Here is a 19,301-nt window from a genome sequence, read left to right as displayed (position 1 = left end):
AGGCCTCTGCTTCTCCATCCACAGAATTTCAGAGTTGAAAGAAATGTCAGTAACCCTCTAAGTTACCCCACATACATGACAAATGAGAAACTCAATATATAGATGAGGAAACTCAAGAAAAGAGAAGGGAAGTGACTTGTTTAAGGCCACAGAATGAGTAAGCCTTAGAGCTTGACCACAAACTCAAGTCTTCATTTTAAGCCTAGTATTCTTTGCTCAATACTACCCAGTATGTTTTATGTAGCAGGTTCTCAGTGAATATTTATGGAATTGGACTAAGTTGAATTGGATGACTTTTAATGTAAATTTTTGATATTTAAATTTTTTTATTTTGGACTTAACAAACACCTCCCAAAATGAGCATTCCTATTTATAAAGTAGAACACAAAAGAGGATTTCACATGAAACTGTGAACCTCTATTCCAAACCACTTATTTGTTGGAATCCTTACAAAGTGCTAATTTAGCATGGTACTTAGCAAATCCTCTAGCTCACTAATGTATTTAAGTACTCATTGGAGTTCACACGTTTGGGAGATTTCAGGGTTTAGTATAAGATATCTGAATTCACACCTCCCTTGAAGCTCTTAGGGCCAGAGAGCACTCTGGGAGGAAACCCATAATCCCACTCTCTCATATCCCACAATCCCACTCTTGGAGAAGGAGCATAAATAGAGCTTCAGGGAGCCAGTCAAAGGAGTTACTTCGGAACATTGTCAGGGGTCAGAGAGGAGCACTCTGGGAAATTGAGAGCCAGAAGCTCTCTCTTGGAGGCAAGACAGATTCATTTTCAACTTTCACCTTTGTGCTGGCTGGAGGCAGAAGAAAGTAGAGGCAAAGGACAAGCTGCAAGAGCTCTCAGAACTAAGGAAAGCTGAGGCCTCTATTAAAGCTACCCCGGGCCCAAGGAAGTAGAAAATAAACGTTTGCATTTGTACCAGCTGGCTGCATTTTGGGGTGATTATTACTTGTAACTGAAAGTAAGGCTGCCTCTAGAAAACCTTGCCAAGAAATCTGCTCCCAGAGAGAACCATTATTAATTAGTTTCTTGGCGAGGTTTTCTGGAGGCAGCTTTAGGTAAAAATGCAAACGTTTATTTTCTACTTACAAAATAACCCGGTTAATTGAGGTCTATCTCTCTGCTTGGTTCCAAGAGCTCCCTCCGAATGTCTCCAAATCCAAAGGTTTGTCCTCCAGCCTCCAGCCAGCCAGGTGGAAAATGGAATGAACCTCTCTTGTCTCCGAGAGAGGGCTTGTGGGCTTCTTCCCACAGTGCTCCTCTCCAACCCCTTGCAATGTTCTGAAGTAACTCATTTGACTGGCTCCCTGAAGCTCTATTTATGCTCCTTCTCCAAGATTGGGATTGTGGGATATGAGAGAGTGGGATTATGGGTTTTCTCCCAGAGTGCTCTCTGGCTCTAAGCACTTCAAGGGAGGCGTGAATTCACAAAGTTACAGAGCTAACTTTGTGAATCTCCCATACTTGTGAATTCCAGTGAGTACTTAAATACTTCTTGCTTATATGAGCTCTCTAAAGGTGCGAACACAAGCATTATTGTCTATCAGTTCTACTTAGTACCTTGTTTCTTCTGGCCCATAACATCCCCTTGTAGGATCAGATCAATCATACTGAACCATGCTAAATTAGATAATTATTTTGTCTATCAACTCTAATGACTTAACAATTTGTAAAGATTCCAACACTTATTTTAAAAATATCTACAAAATTAATTCAATTCAGTACTTCCAGAGTTGTCTTGCTTGCCTCTACTTCCTTCTGAACTTTCATCTCATTGACTCTGTGTATGTTCTCAACTGTTTCAGTGATTCTCCTCTTTTTTTCTTGTCTTCTTTTGTAGGTATCCCATTGCCACAATCTTTTCCCCTTCATCTTGAATCAATCACTTCTCTATCAGGAGATGGGTAACAAACCTCATTCTAGGTTCCCATAGAAATGTGGTCAGTCACTGCTTTGACCAGAATTTTTCAAGTTGTCTTGCTTTATGATGTTGATGATATAAACTGTTCTTCTGTTTTTATGCCCTTCACTCTACATCAGTTCAGACTCACCAGATTCTACCTTTCATAATTCTCATATAATAATATTTTACTACTGAATTATTAATCATACTGAATAGTAGTGCTATAAAATTATTTAGACCATAGGCTCATCACATACTGTAAGCAGCAGAAAGAATTCTTGTGTTGGTATGAAATATTCTGACTAGCAGTTTAATATAATTTCTTATCTTTGATATTTCAGTTCTGTGTTCAAATATCTGTGGGTGAAGGAATCTGTCTGGGTGGAAGTTCCTCATCTCATCAGCAAGGGATAAAACATACTCCATGTCTTCTGAAAAATATAGAAGGTTCTTCTATCCAGTTTGTTATGTTTGATATTCTACCATTAGAATTGGGTCTTCATACTATCAACTTCACACTCAATACTCCATTTGGAAGAGAAATCTTGGTGAAAACCTTACGAGTGGTGGTAAGGAAAATGGCTGTATTTTCAAAACATTTTTTACCTTGAAATATTTGTTATTTGATAATTTATGACTTGTTATCTAATGTTATATAGTATGGATTTTATCCATTAATATTTTCTTTCTTTATTGGTGAGGCAAATAGGGTTAAATGATTTGCCCAGAGTCACACAGTTGGTAGGTATTAAGTGTCTGGGGCTGAATTCAAACTCAGGTCCCCTTGACTTCAGGGTTGGTACTTTATCCACTGCACCATCTAGGTGTTCTGTATTATTAATATTTTCAAAATGATTTTGTTTCTGTGATGTAATTTTAGACCCATCAAAACTCTTTAAAGTTTGCAGGCACTGTTATTTCCATTTGAAAAATTAAGAAACTGAGGCTTAATGAGGTCAGACAACTTACTCAAAACCACACAGTGATTCCTACGTACTGAATTTGATTGAAATTCTGACAGAGGAGAAAGGACAGAGACTATATACCTAGGATTAATCACTGTCCCTGCTCCTAATGACTTATATTTCAGTTAATTGCTGACTGTTTTCTCATATATAAAACTAAAGGGTTGGAACCCAGTACTCAATTAGGCTAATTCACACACCTGGCAAAGGATATCTATCTTCATTTTCTAAATGAAGAAGCTGAGAACTTAACAAATACTTTCCCTCAACAAAGAACATTTTCTTATATAAAGAAGAACACAAAAAGAGGATTCTACATGAAACAATGAAACTCTACTTCATACCACTTGCTTTTAAAAATATATATGATTTATTCAGCATTGTAATTTATTATAGGAAGCACAGACAGACAGGATGGATCTCTAAGGTCTTTCCCATCTCTAAGTTCTATTGTCCTATTAGAATATATAGAGAGATATCCTTTCTCCCTTTGCACAGTAAGAAGTCCACTCCTCTGACCCTGGGCCCTGTGGAGTTCTTTCTTGTTTGTTTATTATAGCCACCCACAAACTTACCTCTCTAGCCATTAGTGGGCAGAAGGGACAGGATCAGATGGAAAAAATGTAATAACATGAATAGTTATAGAAATGCATTGAATCAGTGGACAATTTGGTCAGGAAGCCTTTATTTATATTAAACAGACAGTTGTGTCCTTATAATTTGTACTTCATTGGTTCAAGCTGTATCCTCTTACAGTCCCTTTCTTCCTCAGATATTTGAAGACATAAATCATAACTAAGATAATTCTTCTATTCTTCAGGCTAAATGTCCATTGATTTTAAAAAAATTCTTCCAGATTAAAACATAATATATATATATATATATATATATATATATTCAATTTTTTTCTTAAATATGTTTTATATTGTTGTTTTTCAGCCAGAAGGCATCAAAAGGGAAAGTTATGCTGGTTTCACACTGGATCCCCAAGGAGTATATGGTATGCAGAATGTTTTGTACTTTACCTTGTATCATCATATAGAAATACAATGTGTACAATTCATATTGTTATTAATGGCATTATTAAGTGATCATTAATATTATTGATAATTCACAATAGCTTACATTGTCATAGAATAATAATATTGACAAAGTGCTTTCTTCACAGCAATTAAATATTTTTCAAATACATACTTATGCAGAGCATTATATTAAGTTCTGAGAGACAAAGTATGATATAGACCTTGCTTCCATGGAATTTATAGTCAAACAGATGTATAAAATGCCAAAAAATGATAATACACAATGTTCCATGATAGACACATCAGATAGTCACAAACGAAATACTGTGTGAGGTCTATAGGAAAAAGTTATTATTAATTAAATACTTAAACCTATTTGCCTCAGTTTCCTCATCTGTCAAATGAACCAGAGAAAGAAATGGTAAACCACTCCAGTATCTATCTCTGTCAAGAAAATCCCAAATGGGGTCATGAAGAGACATGACTGAAAAATTACAGAACAAAGGCTACAACAGACAAAGAGAGAGAAGAGCATTCCAGGGAAAGGTATGGAGGCAGAACATCTCAGTGAATGTTCAGAGAGCCACAAGAGTACAAGGAAAGAAAGAAATAAGCATTTATTAAGTGCCTAGTATATAGTAGGTGCTTGATAAATAATAATTTATTTGATCCTTAAAACAACTGTGAATAGTATTATCAGTCCCATTTTATAGTTGAGGAGGTTAAGTCACTTTCCCTGACATGGTTAGGAAGTATCTGAAGTTAGATTTAAAGCTCAGTATTTGGGAGGCTCAGAAGGAAAGTGTGAGAGAGGTATTAGACTGATACCCAACTGAAGGTCTACAGGGCCTTTGTGCTGACCTCATTGTCGTATGCCTGTGAAATCTGGACCATCTCCCAGCGCCATGCCGGGAATGTCTTCTATTAGAATTGTCCTAGGAAGATTCTGACGATCACCCGGCAGGATAAGTTCCTGAGGTTCTTTCTCAAACTAAAGTGCCAAGTGCTCCAACTCTGCTGCAGAGAGCACAGCTCCGCCGGGCTGGCCATACTGTTCCAGTGCCAAATGTGCGCTTTCCAAAAAATGTTATTTTATGGAGGACTCACACAGGGCGAGCGCTCACGAGGTGTCAGAAAAAGCAGTACAAGGACACTCTCAAGGCCTCTCTCTTAAGAACTTTGGCATCTATTGTATGACATGGGAGATACTGGCACAGAACTGCTCAGCATGGCATGCCCTCCTCAGAGAGGTGCTGGGTTCTGTGAGCAAAGCAGAATGGAACCAGCCCAGAAGAAATGTGAAATGCCCAAAGTTAGAGAAGCTAGTCCAAATGTTCCCATTCCTGTCTGACCTGTGGCTGAGCATTCTGAGCTCATACTGGTCTCATTAGCCACTGTGGGACTCGCTGTAACTTAACTCTAACATGGGGACATCATTTTGGTCCTCGTTGAGAAGGAAGGACGGGCTCCATCACTGTACTACCTAGCTAACTCCACAAGAATATGAAAGGAGAATGAGGAAGTGGAGGCATAAAAATAAAGAGGAGTAACTTTTTCCTTTTTTTCTATCTTCAGTGTTCAGCAGAGTGCTGGCACATTATTCAGCTGTGTCCAACGCTTGGTAACCCTATGGACTATGTCCCAGGTTTTGGGGTTTTTTTTGGTAAACATACTAGAGTGATTTGTCATGTCCTTCTCCCATGTGTCCCCATTTCTAAAATGAAGGAGACAAATAAGGGTCAAGTGATTGCCCAGAGTCACAAAACTGCTAAGTATTTGAGCCTAGATTTGAATTCAGATCATCCTGATTCCAGGCCCAATAAATAAACAATTACTATATATCAGGTACTATAATAAGCACTGGAGATATGAAAAAAAATCCATTTTAATAAGTGTTGTTAATGGGAAGCTAGGTGGCATAGTGGATAGAGCTCTGGGTCTGGAGTCAGGATGACCTGATTTCAACTCTACCTTCAGACATTTAATAACTGTGTGACCCTGTGTGACTTAACCTCAGTTTCCACAACTGTAAAATGGGGATAGTAATAGCATTTTTCTTCTAGGGTTTTGTGAGGCTCAAATAAGATAACAATTATAAAGTGTTTAGCATAAAGCCTGGCACATAGTAGGTGCTATATAATTGCAATATTACTATCCCAGAACATGATGGTAAGCTATAAGACCAAAAGAATAAGCCTAAATGCAGAGAGGCTCATAACCAAATGCTTGACTAGCAGGAAAAGGTTTTTTATAACTTCCTAGGGAATAGAGAAATCAGTCTGAATTGGTGGGATATATATTCCCACCATTGAATTTCACTTTGTTTTGAATTTTTCATTAAGTTCTTGAGAGCAAGTGTGAGCAAAGTACTCTATATGTTCAAGAGAGAGAGTGAGGGAAGAAGGGATGGAAGTTAAAAGGGAGGCAGGAAAGAGGCAAAGAAGGGAAGAAGGAAGGAAGGAAGGAACGAAGAAGGAAATTGTTCAACAGAAATTGTCATTGGAAGCACATTGAAAGTTGATTAATTTTTTTATTTTTAATTGGTAATGTGCTGCCTTTTCACACCCATCATGCATCTCTGTATTTCCCTCTGGATGATCTTCAGCTTTAATTCTCCAGAGGTTGTGGTACTCCATGACTCATAGTCATTTGATTTGGTAGAGAAAAATGTCTAGAGTATCTCTTTCTACAAGGTATCTGTCACTTATTTGTCAAAGTCACAGAAAATTCTCAGTATAGTGGAAAGGACACTAGATTTAGTCAGATAACCTAAGTTTAAAACTACTAATCATCTATATTTGTTTGGGCAAGTCATTTATGGGAAAGGGAAGAAGCATTCAAATGAGACCTAATATGTACTAGGCATTAATTGGTATAAATTCATTTTGCTTCAGAAAAAAAAATAAGTTGTATAAATACAATAACTTTCTTCCTCATAGTAAGGTAGCAATAGGATAAATGTTAACTAAGAAACTGAGAATCCTGTTTTAAGACTCTGGCAAAGCCAAGAAATTATATCTGCATGCACTTCAGGGGAGCAAGACATGACGTGAGTATGGATGTTTTAGGCATAGAAACAAAGCAGAAACAAAACCTATATTCTGCCCCGTGTCCAAATGCTAAACGATCTGTCATTACACTCTCACAGAAATCTCCTCCAAATTCTCCTTTCTGGAGCAGTTCTTGGATTTAGTTCTGATAAATTTTATTTTTTGGTCTCATGGAATTATCTTAAATCCCAGAGAACCAATTTGTCATTTGCTTCCCCTCCCTTTTTAGCACTCTGTCTTCCATACTGATATTATAGTTTGCAACTTCCTTGAACTCCTCCATCTTCATTATTCTGTGTGTGAATGAACATCTGGACTTCTACACTAGCAATGATTTTTCATTTCTGAGCAAATCTCACCAGGGAGGTTAGGGTTATAAAAATAATCCATGCCTGTTTCCTCATTTTCAGCCTTCCCAGATGGTAATTTCTTTTCCTTCTAAACTTAAAGACATTTTTTAAAATGTTAAAACTGTTAGGTTATTGTTATTGTTGTTTTAATTGTGAAAGTTCATAATGCCCTCATCTTGAGGCACTGTCTTTCCAGAAATTTTAACTCTTATTTTTACAGAGGATACTATGTTCACATATCCAGCTCTAATCTTTCTCTTGGCCTCCAAATCCACATCTATTAACTGCCTTTTGAAGTTAGATGTCCCATTGGCATTTCAAGTACGTGTTACAACAGAACTCATGATCTTCCCCCCAAAACCTACCCTTACTTCAAACTTCCCTATTTCTATAGTAGACACTACATCCTTTTAGTCACCCAACTTTGTAATTGCCAAGTTATTTTTAAATGTTCTCTGTTTCCCCAAATCCATACAGTTGTCAGGACTTATTAATTCCTTTCCCATAGCATGTCTCACACCCATCCTATCTCATCAGTCACACAAACATTAGTCAAGTTCAATCCCTCATTACCACTTTCCTGAATAAATGCTCTCTTCCTAACTGGTCTTCTTGGTTCTAGACTCTCGTCTCTCTAATCCATCTTTTCCACAACTTCCTAAGGCATTCATCTGACTGTGAAGTCATTGCTCTACTCACAACCTTCAGTGGATTTTTATTGTCTTTGGTATAAAATGCAAATGATTTAGTCTGGAATTTAAAGGTCTCATTTATTTCACATTACTTTTCCTTCACAAATTATTTGTATCCAACCAAATTGAACTACTAATTGTTCCCCAAACTGGATCTTCCATTCCATTCATTTTGCAAGAATAGATTAAGCACCTAGTACGTGCAAGGCACTGTGCTGGGTTCTAAGAATACAGTTAAAAATAAAACAGTACACTCTTAAGGAGCTTACATTCTTCAGAGAGGAAATAATATATACACAGGTAAATCAATGTAAAATATATACAAAGCAAATTTTAAAAAATACATAGTGATTTCCATGGGGAAGGGATCAATATCTGGGCAAAGTAGGGAAGCAGGGGGAGATAAAGAATCAGGAGGCTAGGAGATTAACACTTGAGCTTTGAAAGAAGCTAGAGACTTCTATCTAGATAAAGTTAAATCTGGCCTGCTTTATAGGCATGGAGAATACTTGTGTAAAGTTATGAAGGTAGGAAATGAAACAAGGCACACAGTCAGGAGTGTATAGAAACTTCTTAGTCAGAGTTATAAAAGCCAATTGTTTAATTTTCAATGTGACCAATTATACTTTGGACATCAGTAAACACTACAGATCAGAACTTGGTTTGTTGCTTTGTTGATATTGCATTGGGGATTTAGAATTAAGAAAGCAATGGCGAAAATGTTAATAATGCAAGTTAAGCTTAAAAGTTTGTTGTGCGTTTTTTTTTGACAGGGGAATCTAGTCGTTAAATATTTACTAGGCTACTGCTACATAAGGAAGTATAAATTAGTAAGTTTGACTGGACCATAGAGTATATGAAAGAAGATGAAATCAATTTGGAAAGATAGTTTGGAGTCAAATTGTGAAGGACTTTGAATGCCAAAGAGAAGTTTGTATTGACAATTGGGAGCCACAAAAATTTCTTAGATAGGGGAATGACACAGTTAGATGTGTGCTTTTAGACCTAGGGGGTCCAGTTAGGGTCATCTTCTTTGGAGGAGGCTCTTTCATTCATTTTGTTTTCTACAATAAGTAGAGGGAGGATTGGATTACCAAACACCAATCCAAGGAAGAGATCACATGGTCATAGGGAGTCAAGCTATTTCTTAAAAATCTGGGGAAGTTAAGCTTGGATACTGAAGGACTGAGTTGGAAAGACAAATATAGATGAAATTTTTTTTTTACAGAAATATTCCCTATCCACCTGTTACTGTGGCAGAGGCATTCTGAAACAGAAGTGAATAATTCTAATTCCACTGTGAATATTCAAAGGTATTAAGAAGTGGGCAGAGGGCTAGTGTCATTGTTGAGAATATACTCTAGAGAGTGAAAGCCAATGAATGCAAAAGGCTAGGACCTTTCAGGCTAGGGTTTCCTGGGTATTCTATGTAGTCAGAAGTGTGTGCTTGGGTGACCATGTATGTAAAATAAGAGTTGTGGTCTAGGTGAATGTGGTAATCTATACCTATAATCCCAGTTGTCTGAGAAATTAAGGCTGACAGATTATTGGATTGGAATGTTTTAGAACTGAAATGGACTATGCTAATTAGGTCTCTGCACTGTTTTCCATTAATATGGTGAAATCCCTAGATGTGAAGAGCTACCAGGTTATCTAAAACAGGGTAAACTTTCCGAGGTCAGAAATGGAGCAGGTCAAAACTCAAATGTTAATCAGTAGTAGGATTTGGCCATGAGTAGCACTTGCCTGTTCAACCTAAGTCAAATGGAGAGACTCCATCATTTAAATAAAAAAAAAAACACAAAAACCTTGAGATTTAGTTGTGAGAATCCTGGTGCCTTAATCCCATGCCCTACTCCCTGCCACACATACACACACACACACACACACACACACACACACCACAAATTATTACAACATTGATAAAAGATTTTCAGATTAGGTTTTGCTAGTACAAATTATTTGAACAATTAACAAATCTGAGTTTACCTCCAAAGCTGTTTTAGAAATAAAATTTTTAGTGCAGATACTAGGCTACCTAATTTCAAGCTCTGAAGAAGAGGACAAAGGGACTTGAAATTCACCAAGTCAAGAAACAAATTCCAAGAAAGAAAATCCAAGAGACCATTCAGGACTGACATCCTACTAAGTTAGAGCAAAGGGCCAAAGGATTCAGCATAATCAATTATGAAGGAAGTCAACTACTTAAAATTGTGTGACTGTGACATAGTTTTTTATAAAACATCACTAACAAAAGTCTATTTTGTAATTCTTCAAAAATCATAAAATCTTAAAGTTTGAAGGACCTCAGAAGTCATTTAACTTCATATATGTTAACAAATATATTTCTATCCTTTAATAAGAATATAACATTATGAGAAGAGATATAACATCCAGACTTTACTTGAAGACCTTAGGGAAGAATAATCCAGGAACTCACGAGGCATCTCATTTTCCTTTTGGATAGTTGTCATGGATAAGAAGTCTTTTCTTCTATTTGCTTTCTGGTCATTTTTACCTGTTGCTACTAGTTCTACTCTTCAGGATCAAGTGGAATAAGTCTAATCATCCTTTCAGCTGATGGCTTTTCAAATAGTTGAACAAAGTTATCATTTTCCTCTTCTCCTCTCCAAGAGAAATATTCTTAATACCTTTACTTGATCCACATTGAGCAAGATTCCAAGGTTATTACTTTATTGGTTTTTTCCCCCTGAACTCTCTCTAACTTATCAATTTCCTTCCTAAAGCATATTAAATGAAATTCCAAATGCTGTTATATCAGAACAAAGAATAGAAGAACTATCATCTCCCTTTCTCTGGAACTTTATTTTTCTTACAATACTGTTCAATACTGAATTATCTTTTCCCCTTGCCATATTACTGTGATATGGCACAAAGTAGTTTAATGGCATCAAACCAAGATCTTTCTCAATACCCCATGGTCTGAAGTTTGTGGAATTGTGAGAAGAAAGCTTGAGCAATGATTATATTGAACCAACACAGATCACTATAGGGGATCCTAGGATGGTGTTAACTCACATCAAGTTTGTAGTATACTAAAACTTCCCGATCTTTTATACATAAATGGTTGTTACCTATCCATAACCACCCTAATTCAATATCATTCACAAACAAAAAAAATTCTTATTCTAAAACCTTAATAATCAAAATTTCACGTTGGCTATATGTGTGGTAAAAGTATAGTTTATATTGAATTATCTTTTGTAATATAAGAGAAAAGTAGAATATAATTAAATCCACAGATAATCTCTAAATCCAATTTCTGCCATTAGCTTCAGCTTTCTCTCCCTCCTTTCCCTGAATATTTTGCAATCCACCTTTAAATATCATAGTTTCTAGGAAGCAATAAAGTTGACTGCCTTTTTTTTTTTTTCTGTTTCTACATGGTGGTGGAGGTGGAGGTGCTAATATTAAGCAAATAGGTCATGGAACAACAGAAAGGAGAGAGAAGAGGAGCTTTCCCTAAGAGTCATCCATAATCCCAAACTTTCCATTTCAGGTTCCATTAGCAGACGAAAAGAGTTCCAGTACAGGGTACCATTAGATATGGTGCCAAAAACGAAAATAGAACGGACTGTGAGTGTAAAAGGTAAATCGAATATCGTCAGTGACTGTTCATTTTTGTTCTCTGTCTCTGTCTCTCTCTCTTTCATAAATGGCATTATATTGGTAAAGCCTTTTCCATATTCTCACATATATCATTTCATTTGAGCATCCAACAGTCAATAAGGCAGGTAAGTCAGGAATTGTTACATCCATTTTACGGATGGAAAAACTGAGCCTTGAAAAAGGTAAGTGAAGTAGCTTTCCAAGGTCACACAGCTGCTAAATAAGAGTTTTTAAACTGGAACTCACATCTTCTGGCTTCTGGCCCTATGATTTATCATTGCTTCATGTGATCCCTCTTACAAAAATCTCACACAAATGAACTTTCTGGTATTCTAAAGATTAGAAGACCTCAATCATGCCCTTTTTTGTTCTCTTTTCTCACTGGCTTTGTATCTGGTTTAAGCAGAGAATCATTTTTGTCATAGACTGATCAGCCTATGCTATCCTGCTTCTCCTTGTCTCTTTGTCAACCTGATCTCCCTTATTTTGTCCTATAAGCTATATCTCAGGAGGGGGCTATTATCCCTAAGAAATTTCCAAATGGAACACTTGTTAAAACACTCTACAACTGGAAGATGAACTATTTCCTTGTGTAAAATTTAAGAAAGGAAGCCCTTCCTGGCTTTATGTAAACCTGTTGAACAAGGTTCTGTATTCCCTGGCATTGTCACAAACTGGAAACACCTCTCTCTCTCTCTCTTTCTGTGTGTGTGTATGTGTGTTTGTAGGCAAGGATGGAGATGGTGGTGGTAATAAAATATTTTGATGACCCCTTTGTTTCCATACCCCTGACTGGTGAATCTTGACATGACAAATCATCTTATAGAATGGTGTTGGGAAATGACCTTTCTTCTTATAAAATGAAGGAAAAAATAGATACTCTCTTTCTCTTTACAAGCTGCTATGCAACAATTGGGCAGTAAGAAAAAGCAGCGATGTCTAAATTTGTTTTTGTGGGGGATATTTGGATTAACAGGAGCTCTTATTGGTGAGGTGATTTCTGCAGTTCTGACTCCTGAAGGTATCTCTGCTCTAAACCATCTCCCAAAGGGGAGTGCAGAAGCAGAGCTAATGAGCATCATTCCCGTATTCTATGTCTATCAATACCTGGAAGATGGAGATAATTGGAACATCCTTGGTGCCAGTCACATAACTGAAAAAGAGAATATGAAGAAGAAAATGAAAGAAGGTAGATAATGGCCTTTATGTTAATTATGTAAAAGCCTTCATGAATTGCAAATGTTGTGATTTTTAGATTATAAAAGAAAAATGTTAACTAGCCAGAAATTTAGAATAGCTAAATCAAATTTCCTCCATTAAAACTAGTAAAGCTGGAAGTAACCCAAGGTTTTCTAAGATCTTTCTAGCAAGATAGACAGTCTTTGAGTAGTGAGCTAGTGAACTAGAATAGTTTGTCCAAGGATCAACCTAGGCAAATTCAGAGATTATCCCCCAATTGGCCACCAGGTTATGAATTTTTTAGCTATATCACCTCTTATCATGAATTATTTCAAAAATAGTAATTAGTGGAGAGAGTAGCCTTACTAATGAAATTATGGGCTCATGAAGAATTGAAACATCTAATAAATTAATAATAAACAATCTAGTCTGAAAGTTATTAGATCCTTTATGCAACAACAAAAGAAATAATAATAACTAGTAATTAGGGATTTATGGTTACAAATTGTATCCAGATCCATTTTCTCATTTGATCCTCACAATAGCAATAAGAAGTAGTTAGTGCAATTATTACTATCTTTTTAATTGTGTGGAGGCAGCTGGTGGCACAGTGAATGGAGAATTCAACCTGGGGTTGGGAAGACCTGAATTCAAATGTGGCCTCAGACATTTACTAACTCTATGTCCCTGGATAAGCCACTTAATTGTTTGCCTCAGTTTCTCATCTATAAAATGAGCTGAATAAAGAAATGTCAAACCACTCTTAATATTTTTGCCAAAAAAATCCCTCAAAGCATTATGAAATCTGATGTGACTGAAAAACATCTGGACAACAATCTCATTGTACAGATGACGAAATTGAGAGTCAGAGAAGTATTGTAGTTAGCTCAAAATCGATCAGGCTATGTAAAAATCACTAGCTAATGAATAGTGGTACTAGAAACAAAACTCAGCTTTTCTGATTACTAACAGTCTATGCTTTCCATTACAATTTGTCAATTAGTATTGACCTATTTTATGAGTGCTATATTAATACTCAATAAAAAAGCCTTCCAATAGCAAACCACATTTTAACTAGACTTGAGGTGAACTATATTAATTAAATACATAAAGTTCTCTAGAAGCTGACATGACACCAGTTCTTTTTCAACTTGTTTTTGACAAACAAGTCACCTGCATTGCAAATTCTACAAAACACATTCTTTTTGTTTAGACTTGCATACTCGATTTGATAACTCCCTTTTCTTTCATGTTAGTCATTAGAACATCCACAATAAATAAAGTGAATGCAATTTATGGTAAATGCTAAAGGAAGCTTACAGTTCCCAGAGAGTAATAAAACACTCTAAAGATCAATTCAAGCCAGTGAACCACTATGTTCTTCTTTTGTCTCTTAGGAATTGTAAGTATCCTGTCTTACAGAAATGCAGACTACTCCTATAGCATGTGGAAGGGTAGAGATTCTAGTACGTGGTAAGTCAACATTTCTAATGTACTGATGTTTCCTACAATAACTCATTCATTTTTTAATAATCAGACATATTCAATGAGATCTTTTTTTTTCAATTTGTTTTAAATATTTTTATTTCATTGTTCTTTTTATTATTTATTGCTTTTCTAAAGTGTTTTTCCCTATTGCATTTCTAATTCATTTTTTCTTTCATTGATATGTGTTTAGACAAATAAATTTTATTCTAATGATTGCTTTAGCTGCATTCCAAAAGTTTCACTATGTTGTTTCATTGTTGTCATTTTCTTTGAAGAAATTATCTGTTGCTTTTATGATTAGGTCTTTGACCTACATATTCTTCAGGATCATGCTATTTGATCTCTATTTAAATTTGAATCTTTTCTTTAACTGCCCTTTGTTGATTGTAAGTTTTATGGTGTTACATTTTGTATATGTTATTCTGTATTTGCTTATGAGATTTTCTAGCACATGATCAATTTTTGGCAAGGTACAGCTGAGGAAATATTTGTATTTCCTTAAATTCATATTCAAGAGCCACCAAGAAATATAATATATCCAATTTTTCAAAACTTGTTCTGGCCCTTAATTTCTTGCCTACTTTTTTTTTTTTTTTTTAAGATTTGTCAAATTCTGAAAAGTGTATTTTGAAATCCCCAATGAGTTTAGTTTTACTGTTTATTTCTCCCTGAAATTTGATTAGTTTTTTCTTTTATGTTTATATTTAAATATTATGTCTTCAGTTCATATATGTTATGCATTGATATTTCATTGTCAATGGTACTTTTAAACATAATATAGTTTCCTTGCTTATCTCTTTTAACCATGTTTATTTTTACTGTTGCCTTGTCAGATATCATGGTTGCCATCTTTGCTTTTCTTAATTAATCTGAGTCATAATAAATTCTATTTCAACCCTTCATTTTAATTCTCATTGAATGTTTATTTCAAGTAATTTTCTTATAAGTAACATATCATTAAATTATGTTTTTTAATCCATCCTACTGCTCTTCTCCATTTTATGGGTGAGTTCATCCCACATATAATCAAGTTTGTAACTGTACATTGTATTTTCTATCTTTATCATATCCTTTTATAATTTCCCTCTTCTTTTCTTCATTTCCCCCTTTACAAAGAAAGAAAAGGGTAGTGAAAAATAAAAGATGTGATTACCACTAGCAATCTATAGTTGAAGTAGTCTGATCCCACTTTTCTGTACCTTTTTTCTTCATCCAGCTTAGACCTTGATCACTGTTTCTAACACTTTTATTCTTTCCTTTTAATTTTCATATTATGTTCCAACCTTCAAAGCTCAAAGTTTTTTTTCTTATGACTATTCTTTCCTTAATGATACTTTCTCTCTTAACCCTTCTTCCCAATTTTTGTCTGCACATGTTTATCAATTTAATTTAATATGTTCTATGCCAAATTCGTTTAATAGTTCTTCTTTGCTCAATTCAGATAATATTGAAGTTAATGAAGTGCTCACTATCCTCCCTTCCTTCATAGTTTGTATATTTTTCTTATTATTAGAAATATTAAATTACTCTCTTTTCTTCCTTATTTCTTGTCTGGTCTGTTTCTTTCCACCTAACTTTTCTTTCCTCTTTTATAACTTTAAAAACATAACAGAATCACATCTACATTCTGTATATTTTTTCTCCACTATCTCTGTGACTTTTGAACATATTGAACTTTTGAAGGGACATTTGCTTCTTATTTCCTTGTTAGAATATAAGCATTTCATCTTTATTTAGCTCCTTCCAATTACTCAGATATTTTTACCTCTACAAGTTTTTCTTGTCTTTTGTGTGTGCTATTTCAAGTATCTACCCAGTTTAGGTTTTTTCATAAGAAATGTTTGAAACTCCTCTATTCATGTAGATAGGTGATGCAGTGGATAGACCATGGAATCAGGATGATCTGAATTTAAATTTTGTACTTTTAATGGCTGTGTGATCCCTTGGCAAGTCATTTAACTTTTTTCAGCTTCAATTTTCTTATCTATAAAATGAGTGTAATAAGAGCACTTACCTCACAGAGTTATTGTGAATATCAAATTAGGTAACGTGTAAAGCAATTTACAAATTTCAAAGCATTATATAAATGCTAGATATTAATATTCTGTCAAAGGTTCATTTTTCCCTCCAAAGGATTATATTTTTCTTGGTAAGTCTTTTTCTTTTACATTTTAAGATGTCGTATCACAAAATAATCTCTCATTTATGGAGTTTGCAGCATAGTCTTCATATGATCTTGATTGATCTCTTAATTCTTGGTTTCTTTATTTTTTGCTGCTTCTGTTATTTTTACTTTGTCCTAGAAACTCTGGATTTTGTCTATACAATCCTGGGTCTTGTCAATGTGAGATTTCTTTCCGAAAGTGACTGGTAAATTTTATGTTCATTTAGACTTCTGATTTTAATAGATTTGGATAGTTTTCTCGTGGTTTCTTCCTAATCTGGTATTAAGGTTTTTTGTTTGGTCATGATTTTTAAGAAGTCTGATAATTTTTAAATTATTTATCCTCAACTAGTTTTCTGGGTAAGTTGTTTTTGTTAATAAGTACTTTACATATTATTTTAATGCTTTAGTCTTCATTCTAATATTTCTTGTGGTTTTATGAGATTATTGATTTCTGTTTGCTTTATCCTGTTTTTTTTTAGTAAGGCTTCCCTCCCTGTATAGTATTCTCATTTCAATTTTTTTTCCTTAAGAGCTCTAATTTTGCTTCATTTCTTCCAAGCACTTTTGGAATCTTTGTAGCTATACATTTCTTTTCCCCTTAAGATTCTACTTGGATTTATGTATATTTATTCTCTTTTGGTGGGAGGGGGAGGGGGAAGTTTAGTTCTTGAGATTTTCATAATCTATAGTGTATCTTAATCACATTTAGAATTTTCTTCCATTTACTAATATCTCTAGCCTCAATTCTTAGATTGAAACTTTGTGCCTGCTTAGGCTCCAGTCCCTGTTGCATTCCTGGATGGTGTAATCAGACTCTGATTCTGTCTCCTCTTCAGTCTGCATTCTGCTATAGTTCTGGATGGGTTGGATGGAATCTGATCTTGTCTTTTGTAATTCCTAGTTTCTTACCCAGATGGGTTTTGGCTTCAACTTTATTTTTGTCTCTTTCTCTTTGTGTAATCCCTAACCCAGGAACTGGTTCCATCCTTTCCTATGGCTAGAAAGTTCCAATTTTAGTGTTCATGGAAGAGGATAATAGCATATGGAGATGGAAGTAATTTTGGAGGTCCACTTGTTCACCCCCTCTCTCCTTTTACATTTGAAGAAAATGAGGTCCATAAGGGTTAAGCATCCTAACAAAGACTTCACTGATACAAGGACTGAAGTGACAATTCAAACTTTCATCCTCTCACTCAAGATCCTGTCACTAAACCAGTAACCTCCAAAGTGGAGGCCATGGCCTGACCCCAAAGAAGCCTCGTAATAACCCCTGTATAAGATGATCGGCTAGTCAGAGGATGAACAACTATACTAGCTCCTGTTACAGTTTGATGCTCTCTTCTCTGCTCCTTCCCATCTCTGGGCCAATATTGGTTCCTTAGGATAATGATAACCTAATTGGGAACCAGGCACTCATTGTACAGGCAAAATTCCTTCTGCTCAAGATTATGTTGTGGCTTCTTCACATGATTTGATTCTCAATGATTCTCATTTGCTAGTGGATAAGAATCTTCTCCTCCTAACCCTCCACATGCTTTTCATTTTTTTTTTTTTTTTTTGCTGAGAAAGAGTGGTAGCATAGAATGACTGGCATGTATAGGTTACAGCCTGCATCCCAGATTTCCTTACATTTTCATTCCCCAAAATCCATCCCTCTTCCTAACTTCCCTATTATGATGAATGGCACCATGAAAGAGTTTGCAGAGGAAATACAATGTATATTTTGTACTAATTCCATTCTCAAGTAAATTTAGTAGCTTTAATCTTAAGAATGGCCCTCAAAGTTGTAGTTCTATTGTAATGTCTGTTTTTGTACATTACTCATAGGCTAGGATTTTTCTTGAAAGATGAAATTATATTGTAGCCTGACAATAACAATAAGCAAACTATAATAATAATAATTCACATAAAATGTGGGGCTTTGAGGCTTGGAAAGTGCTTGCCTTGTGATAGCTTTTTAAGGATAGGAATACAATTGCAGCACTATACAGAGAAGCAATTTGGAGAAATATAGAATGAGCATTGGGACCTGGAGTGTGAATTCTATTCCTGATGCCTATTAGCTGAGTGACAATAGACAAGTCACTCTCTAAGTCTGTTTTCTCAGTTGCAAAATCAGGTTAGCTGTCTGATTTCAAGACCATTGCTTTGTTTTGTTAAACTATGGCATGTTCTTTTTCTCTAAATTCCAACATATTTATTGAAAATATGAATTATTACTTTAACATGTTATCAAAGTTATCTGCACATATTACTTTGAGTGCAATTTTGAAAGGAAACTTTGAATAAAAAATATCAGAACAAAGAATTAAAAAAAATTAGAATGAAGATGGGAAAGATCTAATCTAACCACTTAATTTTATAGATTGGGAAGTTTTAACTTGGTTTAAGGCATCTCTACTGACAACATTGAATTTTACTGTTCTTTGCCACTTAGCTTTCTTTATTTTTGACAGGTTCACAGCTCTTGCTTTAAGAATATTTGGACAAGTAAATAAATATATACCACAGGACAGAAATTCAATTTGCAATTCATTATTTTGGTTAATTGAGAAATGTCAGTTGGAAAATGGATCTTTCAAGGACGATTCTGATTATCAACCACTAAAATTACTGGTAAGGAAGCCAAACATATGAGTGGCAATTATTTCTGTTAATAAGTCTGAATCCAGTTCTTTGGTTCATATTAGAACATATCGTAAGAAGAAAAAGGAAAATACCTTGTACTCTTAGAAATTTTTTCCATTTGAAGAAATATGGGCTGTTAAAAGATATCCTTTACAGCTACTCTTACATCCCACTATCTCTATGCAGGGGTTAGTAGTGAGGCTGAAAGC

The 19,301-nt window shown here is 35.2% G+C and overlaps 1 protein-coding gene across 1 annotated transcript in view; it reads left to right on the top strand.

Moving 5' to 3' along the window:
- Window positions 1-19,301, top strand: part of C5 (complement C5) — a 114,974-nt gene that overhangs the window by 48,246 nt on the left and 47,427 nt on the right. The window contains exons 21-26 of the mRNA XM_003757080.4: window positions 2,263-2,490; window positions 3,826-3,886; window positions 11,521-11,610; window positions 12,607-12,819; window positions 14,207-14,282; window positions 18,921-19,080. Of these exons, the coding sequence (XP_003757128.3) occupies window positions 2,263-2,490; window positions 3,826-3,886; window positions 11,521-11,610; window positions 12,607-12,819; window positions 14,207-14,282; window positions 18,921-19,080 (828 nt within the window). The remainder of the gene's footprint in view (window positions 1-2,262; window positions 2,491-3,825; window positions 3,887-11,520; window positions 11,611-12,606; window positions 12,820-14,206; window positions 14,283-18,920; window positions 19,081-19,301) is intronic.

This window comes from Sarcophilus harrisii, chromosome 2 (assembly GCF_902635505.1).
Source record: "Sarcophilus harrisii chromosome 2, mSarHar1.11, whole genome shotgun sequence".
Taxonomy (NCBI): Eukaryota; Metazoa; Chordata; class Mammalia; order Dasyuromorphia; family Dasyuridae; genus Sarcophilus; species Sarcophilus harrisii.
Note: the sequence above shows the minus strand (reverse complement) of the source record. Positions and strands in the feature narration are given on the sequence as shown.